Here is a 23,496-nt window from a genome sequence, read left to right as displayed (position 1 = left end):
GGCCATGCTCTTTTTATTGCACCCCAGGTTACCAGGACCCCAAGATCCCACTCTGCAAGCTCATCTCCAGTAGGTCATCCCCCAACCTGTACTGGTGCATGCACCTATTCCTCCCTAGGGGCAAGACTTGCTTTTGTTAAATCTCATCCGTTTCTTCTCTGCACAACTCTCAAGCCTGTTCAGGTCTCACTGAATAGCAGCACAACATTCTTTCTTAAACATGGCTTTGGTAAGCCTGGCATGCAATAAAACAAGTATGACAGCTTCAAGGAACATCACCTTCCTGAATCCATAGAAAAGTACAAAGTGATCTTAAAAACAATAGGCTAGTGATAGTCCTTACATGCAGAAATTGATTAGCAAATGCATCACATAGATTGTGAGCCTGGAGCACCTAGCCAATAGGGGATCAGGATCACTGATTCATTGTGAGTTTTTGTCCCTGCCACAAGGGACATTTGCAGCACCCACTACTGCAATACTGAATTAAAAAAAAAAAAATTAAAATTGCTGCTTCTTCAAGATCTTTGATGGAAAATCATTGATTCCAAAAGTTTCCAACAATGCCAAATTGTTGTTTTTGAGTTGGGTAATAATACCAATCAGAATCTAATACCTACAATCAGTCCAGAAAGTTTCAATTCTGGATTATACATCTACTTACCTCCCACTGGACTTGCACTTCAACTGAAACACACAGTCTACACTATTGAAGCATAACTAACTCAGCAGCAGTTATCTCAAATACAAATATCAGGATAATTAGTAAGTGTACAACTTGAAAGTTTCCTGCTTCCAAGATTTTCTGCCACTGCAGTAAGAAACATAATCAAATTACTTCTCAACAATGTAATTAAAAAGGTATAATTTAACAGCTGTCTGATGCTTAGTGCTGCATGACCTCAAGTAAACACATGCAGTAAATTCCTTCCTGACTGTACTACACCATAAGATAACACCCAAAACTGTTTTTACTCTCTCAGAAAAGAAGACATTCTATTTGAATATCTACAGGTTGGATAGCCTACATATTAAAATAAAAAAAGTCTTCCTAACAAAGAAATAACCTCCCTACTTTGCCCCTTCTGGAAGCACCATTAAGAAGAACCCAAGGTTTCTGCAGACCCAGTGACTCAACGAGCACAGATGACAAATACTTCAAAAGAACAGTATAAAGCATTTATTCGCTTGAATTATTGGATTACATCTCAAATTTTATTAAATGAAGAATTCCCTATCTCACAGGAAATCACAAATATTAACAAACCAAACAGATAACACCAAGAAAAGTTGCTATCCCATTTTGTGGAAAATGCCTCAGCTTGGAAAATGACTATGATTCCAAAACATTCAGGCAAGTGCTGGAATAAAATATTGAAGTGAAACATCTTCATGAAGCAAGATAAAGTGGACAATTCTTTTACTTATGATATCTGTTAAAGAGAAAAAAAAACACATCAGTTTGAAGCATGGCAAATACTTCACAATATGCCATCATAAGAATACAATGCCAGTTCTGATACAGGACATTATTTTAGAGTATACCTTGAAGTAAAGAGTATGACTAGACATACGACCCTGTAATACTAAAGTACTTGAGGGTCTACAGGGAATTACTGGAGCGTATGAATGCTGATACCAAAGAGAAATAAAGGCACAGGCATTTAACGCTAGACCCATAACTTAATCTACCCTGGGAAACCCCTCACGTCTGCACTAAACCACAGTGAAAAGTCTTATAAAGTCAGAAGTCCAGGAGGAAAGCATGCAGAGTTCACAAAATAACATAAACCCCTGCACAGTTCCTCCTTAAGGGGAACACATCTTTTTGATTGTTAAAAACACCCACTCTGTAAAAAAAACATGGTATCAGAATCAATTTGGTTCTGGATGTAAGAAAGCATAAGGCAAAAAAAATAAAGTCAGTAAATCTATTTCTCTAGCAGAAAACAGACGGAAATAATTCAGCTCTGAAATATATCAGTTTAACTTCAAAACAAAGGCAATTAAAAAAAAAACCATAAGTCAGTCGGGTATTAACCTGGAATGCCTATGATTAAAAAAGTTAATTGTTTTTGAGGGGAGAAAAAGAATTTTTCCACTCACCTGGGTTTAAAAGCATTTTAAGTAAAGGTGTTAAGGCAACAAAGATGGTAAAGGATCTAGAGGGCAAGACAAATGAGGGTACTTGCTTTGTTCAACCTAGAAGTGACTGAGGGAAGACCTCCTGGCAACTTACAGCTTCCACATGATATCTTTGGTGACAGCAACAGGACCAGAGGGAACAGCATAGAGCTGCATCACAGGAGGGTCAACTTGGGTTAGGAAGGTTCTTCCCCAGAGGGTGGCAGAGCACAAGAACAGGCTCCTCAGGGTAGTGGTCATGGTACCAAGCCTGCTGTAGTTCAAGAAGTGTTTGGACAACACTCTCAGATATACAGTTTAAGTTTCAGGTGGTTTTGTGTGAAGCCAGGAGTAGATTATTTTTGTGGGTACCTTCCAGCTCAGGATACTCCATGTTTCTATTATTCACTCTAAGTATTGATACTTTTAGAAGGCCCTGGCTGAACACTTTTAGTATCATCTTTTTCTTCTTGGAGAACCTAAGACCCTATGTTCACTGAGTAAAATTAGAAATAGTAAAAGTTCTCAGGTGCAGTAAAAACAGTCAAGTTTCAAAGTGACAAAACAGAAGATACACTATGCTCCTAAGACTTACAAGCATGGCAAACATCCCTTCTTTAAATAGTCTGTAAACTGTTCAACTTACTGCACAAAGCTTTTGTGGGATTGACTTGCTGTCCTACAAGCAGCTGCTGCAACTTCTTGATGTCTATGCGCGCTTCAGCCATGCTTTGCAGATCTCTGCCTTGAGCAGAGCTTTGGCATTCATCCTCTGATGCTGAAAGAACACAACACTTAGTCAAAAATTAGAAGGGATTTCAAAACTTAGAAGGATGCACCTGACAATCACTGAACAGCTGATATTCAAAGGGGTTGTCTATCAGCAAAAAGCAGAACAAAAAGTGGAAACCCACTATTCCAACAAGTTGTCAAAACTACTTTAAGAAAATGGCCCCACAAACATGGGTATTGGCCACTTTTTTTAAGGTCTCATTTGAAGACTTCAAAGGATTTGATGGTATTTTTTAAGTACTTACAGAAGGTAGGTACTATTGACAGTATTTAAGTAATGAGATCAAACAGACATAAGAGGTAACAAACAGCAAAACTTACCCCAGGGAGGATTTCCCAAATCTTTAAAATGTGTTGTTACAGATACTACATCAGTTTCTATTTTTAAGTTCATTTCTCCACTCAAATTTGCTTCAATAACCTGCAATACAATCAATTTTAATTTTAAGCAAACCTTTTTCACGCTTCAGAATTACGGAGGAATAATGTGGTGCTCTATTCAAGATTCCAGAAGTACTTCAGTGCCTTCACAGCTCAACTGCACTTCTTCAATACAGTTCAAATATTTGAATGCTGAGCTACAAAACACATTTCTTATCATTCCAATGCAAATGATCCTAGACCAACTTCCCTCAAACTATGAAGAGAAAAATATAATCATTCCCATTACTTGTGGATTAAGTAGGCCATGGGAAGTCCATGTGGTAAGACAAAGCCTTTAGAAACAAGAAACTGAAGCTGGAGAAGTAGAACATTTGCTGCATTTTCTTCTAGCTTTTCAAGAAACAGAAAGACACATACGCACTTCATATGACACATACAGAAAATTGGATGCATGAGGAACTAATCTGCAATCACTTTCCAAGACTTAAAAACAGGCATTAGTTGCACCAGAGCAGGACTTGGAAATGCAAGGAATTCTGGAAACATGGTGAAAGCTTTCAAATTCCATCCTTTAAAATGGTATCATACCAGAAGAAGACAATGTGTTATCTTACAAAAATCCCAGGGAAACCAGAGGGCTTTAGTCAATACATATCCAAGCAAATGATTTCTGTGATCAGAATTCTCAGTACTTTTACAATGGGCTCATATGACAACCAAAAAACTCCTACAGAATGGGAGATGCACACAGAATGACCAATTACTGCTTGAAAGACCTTCTAAAAAGCAGCTTTTGCAGTGCTCAGCTTGACCAAATTTACTACCAAGATGCATCTAACATGAACAATTAATTGTGACACTTTATATTTTTCTTTTTCAATTATGGAAAAACATGTAGAGTACTTCCACCTTGTATCTCCACCCTTAGAGCTATCAAAAACATTTCCCAAAGTTTTACTTAGTTTTGACTATAAACATACTTTGGAAAAGGAGGTTAGGAACTTTGAAAGAACATTATGACCTGTGTTGATATACTACCCCTTCTGAGTGTTGCTACAGTCCAGAGATCAACCCAATCATACAGCTATACTATGTAATAAGAGATCCCCAACTCTGGAAACAAAGCAATTATATACGGTGCTTTTGTTGCATGTAAATACTTCCACTGCATTCTTTCTGGAATTCAGTAAAAAAAAAAAAACAAAAAAAAAAAACCACAACCGAGGCCCTGTACAAGCTCTTTGCTGTCAGTCCTAAAACAAATTCCATCATTCCCTTCATCATTTCCCTTCGTCCCCTTACACAGTCTTCAGGTACCTTTAACTCAACATCTATTTCATCCAAAAAAAGCAAAATATAACAGAGGCGTGAGTTCAGGCAACAGGGAAAAGTCTTATAACCAAGATATAAAGAGGCCTGTAGGATATAGACTTGAGTGCCTTAACTTACGATGCAATTGCTGAGATTCTTCATTCTCTCTACAATACTCTTCATTGTTTTCAGCAATGGTAGGTAAATACTGACCTAGAGAGACATAAATGAAGACCTACATTCATGACAGTATTTCATCTGTAATGCCCTAGTTCCCCTTCAAGTACAACCTTATTTTGGACTCCACAGCTACATGCTGAGTGGAAGAAACAGTATTTAACTAAAATCAGTGAGCAATCCAAGAACAAAATAACTCTCTCCCTCTAGCAATTACTACAGACACACAATCCAAGATCTGTGTTGAAAATAGAGGATAGACATTTTGTATAGATCAAATTCTCACATGAATCTACATCTGTGTAACTGAGAAGTTAAGAGTTAATATAGCCTATCATTTCTGAAACTGCATCAGTGTAAATCTGAAATAACAGAACACATCAAGTTTCTACTGTGTCTTTACATCTTCAGATTTGAACTAATCTTATCTATGGAGGTAACAGAGACTTTATTTTCAAATAGGAACACAATTTGCACAAAGACCTATTGTTGAAACTCTGCTCAAAAGTTAAAAAGGATACAAAAAAGATATTAAAAAAAACATGAGGAAAAACATATACATATAATCTGCATACCTGGCAGAGTTACTTGGGCTACTTGGTATCTAACAGGTTAAATCATACAAAATAATCACAAACCTTTGTATTTTGGAGATACTCCCGTACAAAACTATGCCAGTCCTTTGCTTCTCCATTGCCTCATCCCAATTAACACAGCAGCAACTTTTAACTCTCCGCTCCATCTTTAATGGTTTGAGGCTCTTGTCAAGATGTTAAGTTACATCCTATCCCTTTCCAAGCCTCTAGCTTTCCCTTTTCTGCTCCTTTTCTTCTCCAAAACCCACTGCCAGTAAAATCCATGGCAATATGAACCTTCTCACACTGTAGGAAATATAAAAACAGAGGCTTACTTCAAAGTCTGGCACACTGGGCTCTCTGAAGTCATTCCACAGTCTTCTGGGAATAACCCTCACAGGAATGTCATGCGTCACAATCCTACTGCTCCTTGATAAGGATGGCTTGAGAGAGACAGAAAATACTTTTTAAGTCAAAAACAGGACTTAAATTCTGAATCTAAATTTTTCAGACTCAGACTGAGAAAAAATTAGATACAACTACCCTAGATACCCAGTTCCACTTGCTTATTTTCCTTAGGTCTTCTAATTAAGCTGATTATCCTTTTGAATTCAGGAGAGTCATTTCTACCTATGAACTAACCTTAAATTGTGAAGAAGTGTGAACAAGAACAACAAAAACCTCTGATGTTCTCCTTTAAATTGAATAGTGAGACAAGCAAAAGCAAAACCAGAGGTGCAAGAGGTTTTGGTGTAGTCTAAGAGCTTCAATAAGAAGGCAACAGACCACAGAAAATTTAGAGAATGGAAAAATAGAGAAAGGTTGACAAAGATATTGGACAAAGCTGTTTTAGTCACATGGCTTTTATTCCACCCCACTCCTTTCTTATCATTTGAAAATACAATTCTGGTATTACCTGTTAGCAACTATGATGGTAGGAAAGGCAGGAAACAGGAAAAATGCCATGATTTTTCTTGGTTTTCTAGAATTACACTGAAGACTACTAAAGCTACAAGTTGATCTTGAGAAATGCACTTACTTTTGAATAGTTTTAAGGTAATAACGATGATGACAAAAGCATTATTGCACTTACTAGTTCCACAGCAACTTTGAGACAGGGAGAGTACTTGTTAGTCAACTTGATCTTCACTGCCTTTGCACTCTGGGCAGTTTTTAATGCTCTTGACAGGTTGTCAGGCATGAGCTCTAAATATATTTCATTGTGATCTGCAGCTACTCCTTCCATCTGAAATTCATCAAAGAAATTCCCCTGCGAGGTTTGATATTTGAGAAAAAAAGCAAATTAAAAAAAAAGGAATAACCACTTCAACTTAACATACCTTTGATGGTTACAGCAGGTATCATCTGCCCAGCATAATCTGCAGGAATCGATAAAGGCTATGTGAAGATGGAGGCCCACAGCTTCAGATGTGAAACTATTAACTTCAGATTCTCCCCCAGCACCCAGGAGTCCTCAAAATATGTGGTAGGAGGGGTGAGTTATGCTTCACTGTTTTCAGTTCTGGGCAGGCCCTTTGCAGGCCAGTGCATACTGAATCCTTATGCAGGACTGATATCCAAGGAAAAGCAGTGCCTAGCCCAAAACACTAGCCCTGCACAACTGAAAGGCAGTCTTGCAAAACAGAACACCTTGCTAGACAGCAAGATAGCTAGATAGCTAGACAGGCTACGCCAGATCTTGAGACACCTCAGGTAAGGGCTATACTTACAAGAAACACCTTGTAAAGGAGATCTGACTATATGCGCTATTTTTCAGTGCAGTGTGGATGTTTAATTTCCCTGGCTTACCTGGCAGAGCTCACACCACATACTGACTCCTCCATTTGCAACTCTGTCGGACAGGATGAAATACAGCTTGCTCACAGTCAGACGCAGGGTGCAGGCCTTGGCTAACTTTGCAATCGTGTTTACTACACCTGGTGGGGTAGAGGGGACAGCACACACTGCTCCATACTGTGCACCACGGTGGAGGGGGAGAAACCTCTACAGACAAAACCACAACTCGCGCTACTGCAGAAATCCCCCAACACACCGAGGCAAAGCCAACAACTTCACGCCGCCACTCCCCCCACGGCCTGAGCCCCACGAGCACAGAGTGACTGGAGAATGCCAACCAGCACAGCCCTCCCTCTCCCGTTTCCTCGGAAAGGGTAGCTCAGGCCAGTCCTTATACCCCGCCCCGGCGTACTCACGGCTGAAGTGGTTCAGACAGGCAAGATCCACGATCTTTGCTCTAAAGCGCATAGCCACAAATAACACCGCAGCGACCCCACGCCGCCCCTTCAACTATAAAGCCATAGGTTGGCCTGCGCGCGCGGCTCGGCGGGAAGGGAGGGTCGGACGGAAGGTCCGGACTGGAACAGACGGGACTGGAGCGGAAGGGTGCTGGGCGGCAGGCTGCTGTACGTGGAAGTGGGGCTGGAGGTAGGTGGCCGGCTGGGAGTCGGTGTCAGCCGTTGCGTTTCCTGCAGGTGCCCCAGCTGGCGTTACCAGAGGAGGGTATTCCACCAGCAAGAAGCACTTCAGCGTCAGGTACAGCCAGGAAAGAGTTGCTTCTGGCCCGTGAGAAACTACGGTTTCAGCCACCGTGCGCCGCGAGGGAGTGATACCTGGGAATTAATTGTGAGTCTTCAGCAAACTGACATTCTATCTAGGGAGGGCCACAGGCACTGAGGAGGTTACATTGTATCCTGCTAGGGTTGATGATACTATAGGCACCAGAACCAGGTCGGTGTGATAACTAGAAACTTAACCAGAAGCCAAATTTTTAATAATTAATTTCTTGACCAAATATGGGATCTGACCTATTTAGCACACAACACTTGGATGAATAGTGCCAGAAAAATTTCTGAAATAATTTTAGGAGACAGGATCTCTGGTAATGAAATGTTTAATTTGCAATTGCAGTGGTGGGCATCCTGCAAATGGGAGCACACACAAGAACAATATTACATCTTTTATACCTCATTACCCGACGTTTATCTTTTTTCCTCCCCTGGTTCCTCATTAGCTGAGTACTTCAGGTACTTAAGCGTCTTCCTGTCGCTTAATCAAACATATTGGTGCTGACCAAACATAAATTGTTACTAGCTAAACATTTGCATTGCAAATTCATTAACTTCTTATGTTTTCTTTCACTGAAAACAAAATATACTGTCTGTCCAAGCAACAAAATTGAGTAGCTTTCCTTGTCAAACACTTCTAATTTGTAACGGCACTATCACTGTTTGGGAGTGGGCGTCTGACTTATTCCAGGTGGCTGCACAGACAAGAGCTGCAATCTTCACACCTATAAATTACTCCATCTCCCTAATTTCTGTGATTCCTTTACTGTCTACTGAGCATGTGATAATGTGGAGAGTTCTTCTAAAGGACAAGTGGTAAAGAGACCCCCAATGAAGTAAAAAGACCCCCGAAAAAGGTTGTTAGCATGGATGAAAGCCGCTAGATGGCGGTAGAGACCATGAAAGAAAATGCTTGTCTTCTAATGCAGAATCAATCCACTCCAATAGAAACTCCTTGTGGAACTCCATGACCACCAAAGACCCCTTGCAAGAACCGTGTATTAGCATAGTATAGGCGTAATATTAGATTTTAATAGTATAGCGATCCTAGGAATAAGCAGGCACTTCATGGAAATTGTATGAATATTCACATGTTGAGTGTATATGATCAGTGTGGTTTAGCTCCTAGGTTTGCATACTAGGAGGAGTGATCCTCCATGCATCCTCTGCTGCAGTACAGTAACATCAGCTTTCTAATCTGTCATTTGTGAGTTTAATTCCCAGATTTCAGTGACAGAAAGCTTTGTAGAATCTGCCTGTGTAGAATCACAGAGGAGCAGAGCTTTGTCAGTTGCTTTTCCAAACACTGACATTACCTGAAGTGAAGTTCAAAGAGCTCAACTCAGAGCAAAATTTTTCAGTATCCCCTCAACAAACTTATTAATCCAAAGACCAGGATGGATTGCTTGCCCTCTTGTCTCAAGAAATTTTTCTCAAATCTCAGGAACCCCCTGCAGCAGAAACAGTGAGTAAACCCTCCTTCTTTTCATTACTCCCCCTCTAATAAGGGCCAGATTCAGGTTCTTGGATTGCTGCCATTGCACTGAATATACTTTTAAGTTTAAGCTTGCCAGAGCCCTTCCAGAATGGCTTTCACTGAATAGGTTACAAACCCTGGTCTTCCAGAGTCCCCCAGGATTTTCACTGGACAGATTCACAAACATTTAAAAAGAACAGATAATTTATTGAATTGACAGGCATAACAGATTCAGGATTACCACTAGACTAGCTGCAATAGCATGATATGCTGATATAAACCAGCAGATGGCTAAGAACCACACAGTCATTTGCTCACTCCTCCCCTTCCCAGTGTGATGGAGGAGAGAAACAGAAAACAAACGAGAGAGATGAACTATCGCCTTCAAAACTCTCCTTCCATGTGATATCATGTGGTATGGAGTATCTCTTTCACCAGTCTGTCCTGATTCTGTCCTCTCCCAGCTCCTTGGACTCTCATTGCCCTTCTGCCACCCCTCGATATGGGGAGAGCAGACTTCAGGCTGCCCAGGGAACTAGTTAGCCATGTCTCCTGGGCCTGGGAAACTGTTTTTGATGACGTTGGTGTCTGTCATTGGTAGCTGCATTTTAAACACAACCTCTTAGGAGCACAGAAACAGGCAGTTCCAAAATGATGGTGGTTAAGCAAGCAGGGCAGAATGTTATCTTGGCTATGTGGGAGTCATCTTGAGCTTGGGCAGAAAAAAAAGTGCATGGCTCTGGAAGCAAGGTTTGGCAATGTGGGAGAAAATTTGTGTGCTCGAAGTTCAGTTAGAGTTGAAGCTGGCCAGTACAGTGGTAGACAACAAAAATAGTTTTTAAAAACATGCAGCAAAAGGAGAACCAGAGAAAATGATGTTTTGTTATGTGATGAGGAGTCACCTCTCTGGTAGGATTGCTGACCAAGCAGAGATGTTTAACACTTTATTTTCCACTGTCTTCAATGTTCATGGTAGGCCTTAGAACTGTCAGAGACCCGAGCTGAAGAACCATAATGTTTGTCAACGATAAATTCCCATTGAATTTCTGTGAGATGTTTTGCTCCATCTGGAGGATTTATCCCTAGATACTCAAAGAGCTAGCGGATGTCATCATGAGACATCCCTCAATTATTTTTCATAACTATTGTCTTGGGAATCCAGAGAGGCCCCAGTTTACTGGAGGCTAGCAAATATTCCAGTTTTCAATGGTGGTGATAAAGAAGGCCCTGGCAATTACACGTGTGTGCATCTCACTTCAGTGCCTGGCAGAACTATGGAGATTATTCTGGAACTTTGAAAAACACGTGGAAGATAACGCAGTCGTTGGTCACATCTAACATGAATTCATGAGGGGAAAATCCTGTTTAATGAATTTAATCTCCTTTTATGACAAGGTTGCTTACACAGTTAACCAAAGGAAGCTAATTTATGTAATATTTTTCTTTTTTTTTTTTTAAATCCCTCACAATTTCCCTCAGATATTGCATGAGGTATCTCCATTCATTTTACATCTGACTCTGTATTCACTGCCGTCATTGCCAGGCCTTGGCTTTCACACAGTCTTTAAGTGTAAGTGTTAACTGCCCATTTTGATATGTCACTGACATCTGTCATGTATTCTTTCCTTTTTTTTTCAGAACGTGTCTTTGAAAAAACAGATAAGTGTGAGAGTATAAAAATGGTGTGATTCTTGAACAGTATAGAACTATAAGGGATATCCTAGGTAATCAAGGTCAGCTATCACTATAATCAAGTGATATCATCAATAATCCTGCTCACAAAACTGGTCTTAGAGCTAGTAGTTAGAAGATTACAACCTATGAAAACCATTTTCTATATAAATATTGATGTTATTCTTGAGAGTACATTCCACCTTTGTGTTTATCACTAAATGACATTTGCCTATTTTTTTATACCAAAGTCATTAAGGAAAACAATGAACACAGTTGGTCCTGGAAGAATTTGAGTCTTGTAGTTAATTTTTCAGCACAAGTATGTTCTCTCCCTCTTCCTTGCTAACTATGAAGCTCTTGTACTAATCCACATAATCTCCAGTGAAATTCATTTGTTACTTTGTGCTATATGAAACAATTCACAGAAGTCCATCTGTTAAGGTCTTTTTTTCTAGTCCCACTCAGCAATTTTCAATATATCTCATGAGAGAACACATTTTAAAATGTATTTATTGCTTTTTAAGAAAACTTCAGATGAGAAAAGATAAATTTATTAGCTACATCTTTGAAAAACAAGACCCGGTAATATATCTGCATTGATTTCTTGGTGCTAATGCTGTTCTTTAAATGCCTCTTTGTCTCACTGCCCTGAAATGTATCAATCTGCAAAAGTGATAGTGTGCCATCTATAAATAAATAAACACTCTGACATCAAGGGGCACAATGCTTGCTTTGAGAAAATGAAAATGCAAAGCAGGGCTCCTAAATTTCCTTGTATTTCCCATAAAGTGAAATAAAAAAAACTGAGGTGATAGATAGCCCATTTGTTATGATTTTATGATTTCTGTTGTATTATTGATATTCCACATCATTACATCATGTGGTGTATTGGGAGTTAAAGAGTTAATGCTCCAGTTCTGTGGATTGTTGATAGTTCCAGGTATACCTGTCTCAGAAGAGAAAAGAACTACGTTCCCCAGAGGACTTTGCGATGCTTTGCATTTTTACATATTTCCACCCAGAGGGAAAGATAAAAACTGTCTGCGGTCACGGGACTCTCTCTTCCCTTCGGGATTGAGCTCGGCAGTGGGTGTTTGTTGCAGCCGTCCGCCTTCAGCGTTAGCGTAAGGCCTTCGGTTTATCGGACACTCTCTCTCTTGCTCACTTTATTTGATTCATTTGCCTCAATTCCAATTATATTATCTTATATTGTGTTATTTTCCTTTCTGATATCTTATTTAGTAAATTAGCTTTCCTCCTCAGATCGTTGCTGCTGTTTTGTTCTTAGGCCCATCTCCCTTCTCTTTTTTCCCTTTCCCCCTTCCCCTTCCCCCGGGGTGTGGGCCTGTGGGTCCCCTGCCTCAATTGTCACTGTACCGTGTCAAACTTTTCCCGCAAACCAGTGACACCATTGCAGAAGAGTTTTTATTTTTGAAGTCTTGAAAATATCATATTAGCTACTCATTAGGAAGCTAAGCATCATCACACAGTTGTTCACTTATCACCTCCCCCATTCCCAGTGATTTGAGGAGTGTAATGGTTTTATGATTTTTGTTAGCAGTACTCCATATCCATAATATCATGTAAGGCGAGTTAAAGAGTTAATGCTTCAGTTCTATGGACTGCCAAATTTCAGGGTACCTGGTTCTCAGAAGAGAATAACTGTGTAACCCAGAGGACTTTACATTCCCATTTTCCACTCAGAGGGAAAAATAAAACTGCATACAATTCCCAAGACTTCCTCTGTTTGCTGCTGGTCTGCAGTGCTCCCAGTTCCTAGCCATCTTGCCTTCAGCATTAGAGTTAGGCCTTCCATTTTTGGATACTCTTTTTTTAAATTTATTAAACTCAATTCCAATTATATTGTATTATATTTAATAATATGTAATAATTATATTTAATAATTTAATGTGTTATTTTGCATTCTTCTATCTATTCAGTAAATTTGTTTTCCTTCTCAGATCATTGTCGCTGTTTTATTTTTAGGCCCAACTCCCTACCCTTTCTGTTTCCCCCCTTCCCTTTTCCCAGGATATGGGTGTACGGGTCACAGAACTGGGCTGAACGAGCCTGTAAAACATTGACAGAGAGAGAACTGTAAAAAAACCAATGAAGTGGAACTTGTGGGTTGAGGCAAAAAGTCTTAAAACAGAAAAGAAGGAGAAAGTTATAATAACAACATATATATATATACACAAAACAAGTAATGGACGAAGCAATTGCACAGTACTGACTGTTGCCCAGCTAGTTCCCTATCAGTGGCTGGCTCTGTACCTTTCAAACTCCTTGTGCCCCTTCAGTGACAGGACAGCATGAGAAGCTGAGAAACTGATAATCTCCTCAGCTAAACCAGGACCTTAACACTACCACTAAACCTAACCCCAATTCTGTCCCTAATGGTAGCACCTAACCTTAACCCTAGTATGAACTTAAATGGCTAACACAGGACACTAATCCTAACACCAATCAACTCTAACTCAAACCCCAAACTTTAGCCCTGGCCTTGAATCCTCATGCTAAACCTAAACTTAATTCAAAACAACAAACTAATCCTCTAAAACCTCATGAAGTTCAAGAAGGTCAAATGCAAAGCACTGCACTTGAATTTGGGCAATCACAAATATAGAGTCTGGGCTGTGAGTGCATTGAGAACAGTCCTGAGGAGAAGGTCTTGGGGATGCTATTGGATGAAAATCTCCTTGTAGCTCTGAAGACCAGCTGTATCCTGAGCTGCATCAAAAGTAGTGTGACCAGCAGGTCATGGGAGATGATTGTCCCCTTCTACTTTGCCCTCATGATACCCATCTGCAGTACTTGCTGTGTTCAGCTCTAGGGCTTCCAGCATAAGAAAAGGGACCTGACCAGAGAAGGACCATGAGGATAACCAGAGAGCTGGAGCTCCTCTGAAGAAAGGCTGAGGGAGCTGAACTTGTTCAGCCTGAAGAGAAGGCTCTGGGGAGACCTTATGGGAGTGCCTAAAGGGAGCCTGCAAGAAAGCTGGTGAGGGACTCTTTGCCAGGGAGTGTAGTGATAGTACAAGGGGTTCATAAGTTCGTAGGTTCATTAGGTTGGAAAGGACCTACAAGATCATCTAGTCCAACCATCCTCCTATCACCATCCCTACCCAACTACTAAATCAAATCCCTTAGCACCTCATCTAAACGCTTCTTGAACAGCACTAGGAATGGTGCCTCAACCACTTCCCTAGGCAGGCCATTCCAGTGCCTGACCACTCTTTCAGAAAAAAGATGTTTCCTCAGGTCTAATCTAAATCTTCCCCAGCGCAACTTGTGGCCATTCCCTCTCGTCCTGTCATTATTTATGAGGGAGAAGAGGCCCACCCCCTCCTCACCACAACCTCCCTTCAGGAAGTGGTAGAGTGCAATAAGGTCTCCTCTGAGCCTAAACCCATCTATGACCCTAGCCGTAATTCTAAGCCTAACCCTAAACCTAGGCACTAAATCTAAACCTTAATCTAAACCGACAAACCTACTCCTAACTCTAAACCTAAACATAACATCAAACCCCAACCCTACCTACAACCCTAACCCTAACTGTAACCCTAATGGCTAGCTCTAACCTTAGTCTTGTACCCTAACCATATGGACTAAGCCTAACACTGACCTAGGACCCTAACCATAACCCTGTATCTTACCATGTACTAACCCTAAAGATAATCCTGTCACCAAAATCCAGGAGTAAACTTCTCCAACCTGAATGACAGGTTGGAAAGCTGACATTATTGTATTGCTGGGTGCATGGGGGATCACTGCCTCCTGGCATGTGCACCCATGAGTGAAATCAGGAAGATTTTATACATTTCAAAATTTGAATGTTCATTCAATTTCTATGAAATCCCTGCCTATTCCTAGGATTCTTCTACATATTAAAATCTAGTTCTACACATGCTTTGTATTAATTTGGGGTTCTGGTAAAGTGTCTTTGGTGGTCGTATCTATGTTACATAAGCCAAGTCCCATATATTGTCAGAAAGTTATTTACAAAAATATTGATGTTGAATTGTGCCATTTAAAAACTTAATTTGCACTTTGACCTTGTTATGGCGCCTATTATCAACCCTAGCAGGGTACAGTTTACCTCCTACTCAAGGCTGGTGGAGCATTGAGTCTGGTTTTTAGGCTCCAGATGTCATATCTAGGAATAGAACTTTTCCAAGAGAATAGTTCCTCTGAGGTGTTTGAATTTATTACTGAAAGCTCTGAATTTATTGTTGAAGACCCTGAATTTATTGACAGGTATCAATCCTTCCCTAACTCTACGTCATGATTTTTACAGAGATCGAATAAATTTTCTTCATAGATGCCCATATGATACTGTGTTGTGGATTTTTGATGGAAATAGTGGTGATGAAACCGGTGTTTTAGTTGTTACTGAGCAGTGCTTATATGGCATCAAGTGAGAGGGCCACACCAGTGAGAGGGCTAGGAATGCAAAAGAAACTGGGAAGGGATGGAGATAGAACAGCTGACCCAAACTGGACAAAAGAACATCACATACCATGTGGTGACATGCTCAGCAATAAAAGCTGTGGTAAAGAAGGATAAATGAAGGGACATTTGGACTGATGGTATTTGTCTTCCCAAGGAACCATATTGACTGATGATCCTTGCTTTCCTAGAAATGACTGAACATCTGCACTCTGACAGGAAACAACAAATGAATGTCTAGTTTTGCTTTGCTTGTATACACAGCTTTTGCTTTACCTAGTAAGCTGTCTTTATCTCAACACTTGTTTTCTTGCACTTCTGCCTTTCCAAATCTGTCCCCCATCCCACCTGGTGAGAGTTAAAAAGCGGCTGTGTGGTTCTGAGCTGCCTGTCAGAGTTAAACTGCAACAGTTCATTTTAGTGCCCAACATGAGGGTCAAAGGGTACAAGGTAATGATAGATTTGATTGGAAAATGTGCTGGACCGAATTTATAGATGTTATGTTTAGGTGCTAGACTGGCTCCTCTACTTGTCATTGGGTTTGCTTGCCTTACTGTATGTTAAAGTCCAGTACTTGTACATGTCTGCTTTTGCTTCTGCTGTTTGCTCTACTGCTTATGATTTTGCCTTGCTGTGACTGTTAACATTTGGATAACAATTGTGGCTGCACACTTGGGCTAGCAGATGGCCAGGTCATTGCTGTTGTTCCTGTGCTGCTGTACTAGACAGGCTGGAGCTCAAGTCACGGACTGTGGCTTGTGGGCAAGTCCATGTGGGGACACACACACTCTGGGTGTAGTGGGTGGAGATTATAATGGTTATACCTTTGAACTGTTGTAAACTGTGACTTGAGTCATATGATACAGGAAGTCCTAAAGCTGGTACCACACAAACCAGTAGAAAATAAGTGTCATAAGAAGCAGTGCAAATATAGACATGTCCTGACCTGAGCTGGATTTGTCATTCAATAGCTCCAGGAAGCACACTGCTTCTCCTTTCATGAACAACTTAACAAGAAGAAGCTGTCGTAGACTAAGGGAATTTGGTGAACATTTTATAGATATTTCACAGATGCGGTCCATGAGGCAGAAAATTTCAGGAGTCAGTTCAAAGGAGAAATGTAAAAATATGATTTAGTGAAAGAGCACGAGAGAGACCAAGGACTCTGGGCAGACATAAGACAGAGCAAGTACTCTAAATATTAAAGATAAGATGTTATGAAGCAAGCAGAAACCCAGAAACTGGTCAGAGGGGAGCCCCTCCCAAAGAAGTTCAAGGTAGACAGAGAGGAAGACAATGAGCCTTCATCCAGTGACTGCCAGAAGCCTCCCCCAATGGATGGCACAAATGCAAGGAGGAGGGACAGTATGCAAAGGAGTTCTTGGAAATCTGTTTAATATGTATGAACTTGGCTTTTATATGTAATGAGCTTTTGCTTGTCGGTGTGCAAGTTAGGTGGAGTGAGCTCGGCACATGCACATCACTGAATAAATGAATTCCTGTTTTATAACCTAACTCTGGATTATAGTTTGATATCAGAAGTCATCCGTAAACTGAGGGAATTATATGTGTGTTACTCAAAGGCTTATGATTAATGAGGATATATTGAAAAGTATAGGATATGAGCATGATCTAAATCATATGGAATGAAGGGAGGTTGTTGTTTTGCTTGTCTGAGATACTTTTCGTATTCAAGCCCATTGTGTGATCAGTGAAATCCACTTACTCCACATAGCAACAGTTGCACGATGCGTGGAGGGAACCCCTCTTTTTTACATGCAACTCAGCACAGGCAGTTGGGTTACAGAGAGGTGCTGTGTTTCAGTTTCAACTGCCTCCAAAGCAAGCCTTGGACGGACGCTCTGTATCCTTTAGAGGTCAACCTTGGGTCTCAAGTTGCGCTTTCTGCCAGAGGCTGCAAGTGGAGCCATTCTTCTTGGCTGCAGTGTAGAGCACATTTTTTACATCTTTTCCTGCCTGTATTGTACCAATGGCTACTGCAAGAGCTATCTCCCATTTAATTTCTTCAAAGGTATGTTGTTGCTCAGGGGCCCATGTGAAATCATTCTACTTCTGGGTCACTTGGTAGGGAGGGTTTACAGACTGAAATCCAGAATATGCATTATCCAAAAGCCCAGAGCCTAAGGAATCTTGTGTTTCATTTTTGCTAGTTGGTGAGAAGATAGTAATTTTATTGATTACATCCACTAGGATCCGATGACACCCATCTTGCCATTTTATTCCTAAAAACTGTATTTCCTATGTAGGTCCCTTGATCTTACTTCACTTTCTGTCGAGAACAGCTCTAGGAGTAATTTGGATTATTTTCTTTCCTTTCTCAAACATTTCTTCTGCTATGTTGTCCCACACAGTGATGTCATCAATACATTGCAGGTGTTCATGAGCTTTACCTTGTTCCAATACAGCCTGGATCCGTTCATAGCAAATGACAGCTGTGTTTCCACCCCTGTGGAAACAAGCTGTGACCTGTGCTCTGCTGCCATAGGGATTGAGAGAAACACATTGGCAATATCAGCTGTGGCATACCACATGACAGTCTTTAACTTCAGTTTGAATTGTAGTTCTATCATGTCTGGCATGACAGCAGCCAGTGGTGACTTGAGTCAGACCACAAGAACTTCCACTCTCCATTAAAATTTTACACTGGCCATATGGGAATATTAAATGGTGAAAAAATCTTGCTGATCACTCCTTGGCTACCCAGTTGACTAATCAGATTATGGATGGGTATTGAGGTTGGTGCAATATTGCTCCTGGTGCATCACTGAGGTAGTGAATAGCACTTGCTTAGCAAGTCCACAAACAGAAGGGTCCTCCGAGAGATCAAGCAAGTTATACAGCTGCTTAATGTCCTCCATCCCCAAGACAGCTCTATCCTTTTGTGCCTTTTAAGTACCCTCGCCTGGGACAGTCTATGCTAAAGATGCACAGAGCCTCTGAGCCAGTCACAATGGGTTGCTTTTGCAACTCCTTCATAGTTAGACACACTTCCGCCTCCAATTATTAGCTCTCAGAATCTTTCTGTCACTCTAGAAACACAGGTGGGTTCTGTCCCTTTATAATTTGATGGTACAGTGTGCACGTGTCCTCTGAGGCTTTGCACTCCTGTGGTTCTAATCTGCTAGGACATCGAATCCATATAGTTCAATAAATGTGCTCATCCCTTTTCTCCTCTTTGCTGAAAGCAGAGCATGTCTAGTCCTGGTCACATTTGTTACTTCCTGTAAATGTGAATCAGAAGTCCCTTCATAATCAGAAGATCATTCCTTTTACTCTGCCATGAGAACTGCCTACTGGAAACTGTAACCAGTTTTCCTGGGAGAATTCCTTTTTGCTTTTGTTTCCCTCGTAACTCACATACCCTGGCCTCTAAGTTTAAGGCAGATTTTCCACCCCACTTCCATCTCCTCTCTATGGTCACACAACAAAAACCACACAGGGCATGTGATGTGTGCCTACTATATCCTTTCTCTTGAGCAGAAGAATGCTTACTTTGAATAGCTGAGATACTGGTCCATACAGGTGACAGAGAATTACTCTATCTTCAAGACTGTGAAGCACTTTCTCCACAGCTGAGATGCAGGCCACCCACAAGGGAAGAAGAGAGAATGTATTCGTATTGTCAGAGCTGGCCAGCCAATGCAGCAGCCACTGTTAGTTTCTCTCATTGCTGCAATTCATAACTTACGGTATCCTTGGAGATGGGCATTTCTTGGGTCTGAAGGTTCCTGTAACAGGCCCGAGAGCAGCAGGAGCAGAATATTATCTGAGATTCTCCTCCCACTGTCTACTCCCCACTCTACTCCACTGTGGATGTTCACATGAGGTTCTGTCACATAAGGCACTGTTAGAAATATCCAAATAATTTGTCAGGACGGTATCTCTGATAAAAGCAGATTTTGTTCACAATTGCAATGGCAGGTGTCCTGCAAGCAGGAGCATGCCTTCAGAAACAGTGGGACATCTTTTATGCCATATTACCCAGTGCTTATCTTACCTTCCCCTGGTTCCTCATTGGCTGAGTACTTCAGGTTCGCAAATCCCAATGCTTGACTAAACAGATGAATACTGGCTAAACATAAATTGTTGCTAGCTAAACATATATATGACTAATTATTTAACTTCTCCTTAATCTTTTCTATCTTGTCTGTCCAACACCAAAAATTAGTAGTCTTCCAACATAGTGAGCTGATTGATATCCTTGTTAAGGGTTTTTGATTTGTAAGGACATTATCACACTGCTTAGGAGTGTGATGTCTAACTTGTCTTTAACTCAGGGCTCAGAGGTATTCCAGATGGCTGGAAAGACAAGTGCTTCAGTCTTTGCAACTATAAATTACTCCATCTACCTAATTTCCATAACTATAAATTACTTCACCTATCTACTGAGCATACACAAATGTGAAAAGTTCATCTAAAGGACAAGTGATGAAGACTATCAGAGACCCCCAATGAAGTAAAAAGACCCCCAGATAGAACTATTAGTACCGACAAAGGATGCTAGATAGCAGCAGAGACCATGAAATAAAACACATGCTAGTTCTAATGCAGAAACATCATTCTACTCCTGTAGCAGCAACTTAGGATGCAAGGATATGGCCTCAAGTGTGCCAGGGTAGTTTTAGATTGAATATCAAGAAGCATTTCCTAATTGAAGGGGTGATTAGGCATTGGAACAGGCTGCCCAGGGAAATGGTGGAGTTGCCATGCTTGTAGCTATTTAAGAGACAAGTGGAAGTGGCATTTATGGCCTTGGTTTACTGCAGGATTTGTAGTGTTAGGTAGATGGTTGGATTTGATGATCTTAAGCGTTCTTTCCAACCTAAATGATGCTATGATTCTATAACGCTATTATGTAGAAACTGATACTACAACTAAGATCCTTCTGTGAGCAATAAAGCCAAATGAAGGAATATTTCCACCTCTTTCCAATCTACAGTGATAAATACCACAGAGAAGCCTATTAAGAAATTTACAGTTCACATATTTTGTAGTCAGATGGGACTACTTGATCACTCTATCTGATGTTCTGTGCTTCATAAAGCACTACATTTATTTCATCTTCTTCCACACCAAACTTGTGCTCAATTAAAGCACAAATGATATTCTGGATGACATTTTTCAAAAGACATCTGTCCGAAACTGCTGTTTCTCGGAAACTGAAACTGGCTGGGCATCTATCAGTGAGCAGTGAACAATTGTGCATCTCTTGTTTTGTGTACTTGTTCTGTGGATCCTGTGTATTTTCAGTTACTTTCCTCTTCTCCATTGGACATACTCTCTTTTTCCTTTTCCTTTTCCTTTTCTTTTCCTTTTTCATTTCTGGACCCAGGAGTTGTTGCACTTTTCTTTTTCATTTCTCTCTTTCATCCCTCTGGGCTGGGGAGTGAATGAGCAGCTGTGTGGTGCTTTTCTGTCTGACAGCTTAAACTACAGGTTAAAACCTGGTAGATGAATAGGGGAGGTATTACAGATGAGGAAGGGGGATAGTGTCATCCAAAATCATAGAATCATAGAATCACAGAATGGCCTGGGTTGAAAAGGACCTTAAAGACCATCTAGTTTCAACCTCCCTGCCGTGGGCAGGATTGCCAACCACTAGGCCAGGTTGCCCAGAGCCCCATCCAGCTTTGACTTGAAAGCCTCCAGGGATGGGGCATTCACAACCATTCTGGGCAACCTGTTCCAGTACATCAGCACCCTCTGAGTGAAAAACCTCCTCCTAACATCTAACCTAAATCTCCCATTTTCATTTAAAACTATTCTCCCTTGTCCTATCACTATCCACCCATGTATACAATCATTCTCCCTCCTGTTTATATGTTCCCTTCAAGTACTGGAAGGGCACAATGAGAAGCCTTCTCTTCTCCAAGCTAAATATGCACAGGTCCCTCAACCTTTCCTCACAGGAGATGTGCTCCAGCCATCTGCTCATTTTAGTGGCCCTCCTCTTGATCCGTTCTAAGAGCATTGCATCTTTCTTTTGCTGGGGAAAGATCTATGGCAAATGTTGGAGGCCTTGATGCCTTTTCATTACTCCTAACTCAGAGAACACACCACAGATTATAGCTTGTCTGCCTAGGTGTCTCAAAATTGAATCTGTACACATGGAAGAACAGCTGCATCCTGTTCCATCAAAAAAACCTGACCATATCTCTTTATTTTTATAAGCCCTAGTTTACTACAGAAAAATATTTCTCACTTCACACTTATGCCTTATTCATGCTATTGCTTTTTGGCACTATGTACATTTGTGAACAGCTATCTTCAAGGATCAAGTACAGGAGGAATGAAACTTCATCAAAAATCTCTCAGGAACACCTTGAGAACTCAAATAGTGTTACAGTGCTCTTCATATCAGTTGTAGCTTCCATGGAAATAAAAACAAAGCATTATTTCTGGAGCAACCTTTGGCTTGCCTGGGGCTGCATTCACAAAGGTTTGGACACCCATGATGGTCTAGGACATTCAACTTTGTTTTTACTTCTGCTGCTATTATCACCTTCCTTGAAAGCTGGAGTTGATAAGCAGTGTGATTTTTTACAGCTCTTTGGAGTGTGACTCTAACATCATCTTAGTCATCTGAAAGAATCTTTACTCTGAAGTGAAACCATGCAGAAATACATATTGTTTTTCTCCTTTTTGTCAAGACCGCAGCATTGTTTTTGGGTAATTTGGTCTCTTGTTGTACCTTTGAATTCCTCTTGGAAAACCTCCAATGTCTGATTTTTTTAATTTTTTTTTCCATATTAAAGAATATATATTACACGTCAAGTCATTACAAATAGAGATTATTTTAGCAAACAATGTTAAAGTGTAGTTAGACTAAGCTTCTATATGTGAGAATGTAAAGCAATTTCTTCCGAAGAAAAATACCATATTTTGTATAAAACGTGTATTGACTGCAACTATACAATTTAGTATTTGTATTTTACAAAATATAATTTTTGAACTGTCAATATGAGCTACTCCAATCCAGGATTTATATTTCCAATGAACATTCAGAAACATGACTGAACTGGTCTTAGTACTTTAATCTTTCTTTATCAAGGAGTCTAGAATAGGAAGCATAAAGATCAATAGTGATTATTAAATTCCATTAACACCAGAAATGGTAGGTTTAGACAGTCTGAACTAGATGTAAAAACACACTGGAAAGACAGAATAAGCCTAAGGTGTCTCAGTTTAATGTATGATGCATTAGGCATTGCTACTACAGGCAATACTTAATTGCCTGTATGCAAAAACAGCATGCATACTGTTGAAGACAGCAGCATCTAAGTGAAGCAGAACAGCAAGGGGAGGACTTTACTTTCTTTAAAGAGCTGTCTTCTGAGGCAGAACATCCAGGAAAAAAAGCTGGAAGCCCTGTGGCTCATGAAGCAACTGAGAAACTGTTTATAGGACCAAGAAACTGAACCTGATCCTCAGGTGCTAGAAAGACTTACAAGATCCAGAAGAAAATGAAATGTTTGCTGCAACTGGAAAAATACTTAAATGACTTTAGACAATCCCATTGAAAACTGCTCTCCTCTAATTAGTACTTATTTAAACTATAATCAACAGTTCACTCCCAGTGCGTTGTTTGAGAAGACCAAGAACATAACAGTGTTTGCTTTTTTTTATTAGAGAAGGTATAAAAATGCAGGCTGTAGTGAAGTTATCATTAGAAGTTTACATTTTTTCTGAACCAACTTTCTATTTACATTCACAAAATTCCCAAAGTGGAACAATATCAAGTGTAAAAAACACATTATCAGAATATATCATATATATACAAGTTCAGAGATTTCTTATCTCTGTTACTCTCTAAGTGACTACCTACTTTAAGTTCATAAGTTCTACCTGCTTTACACAACTACTTAATATTAAGTTGATGAAACTATTCAAGGAAAATAGAGCAGAATCTGGGCAAAATTCTGCTATCT

The 23,496-nt window shown here is 40.3% G+C and overlaps 1 protein-coding gene across 1 annotated transcript; it reads right to left on the bottom strand.

Annotated features, from left to right (window-relative positions):
- Nucleotides 1–1,079: 1,079 nt before the first annotated feature.
- On the bottom strand, nt 1,080–7,665 carry HUS1 (HUS1 checkpoint clamp component). The gene is made up of 8 exons (XM_065753056.1): nt 7,577–7,665; nt 7,173–7,300; nt 6,457–6,633; nt 5,699–5,806; nt 4,750–4,824; nt 3,238–3,337; nt 2,771–2,902; nt 1,080–1,433 (listed from the first exon to the last, which is right to left on the bottom strand). Exons 1-8 carry the CDS (start codon nt 7,626–7,628, stop codon nt 1,351–1,353), a joined length of 855 nt encoding a protein of 284 aa, XP_065609128.1. The 5' UTR covers nt 7,629–7,665; the 3' UTR covers nt 1,080–1,350.
- Nucleotides 7,666–23,496: the final 15,831 nt, after the last annotated feature.

This window comes from Cyrtonyx montezumae, unplaced genomic scaffold (genome assembly GCF_038088225.1).
Source record: "Cyrtonyx montezumae isolate F1298 unplaced genomic scaffold, pur_monq_1.0 scaffold_8, whole genome shotgun sequence".
Taxonomy (NCBI): Eukaryota; Metazoa; Chordata; class Aves; order Galliformes; family Odontophoridae; genus Cyrtonyx; species Cyrtonyx montezumae.
This window is presented reverse-complemented; position numbering and strand designations above follow the sequence as displayed.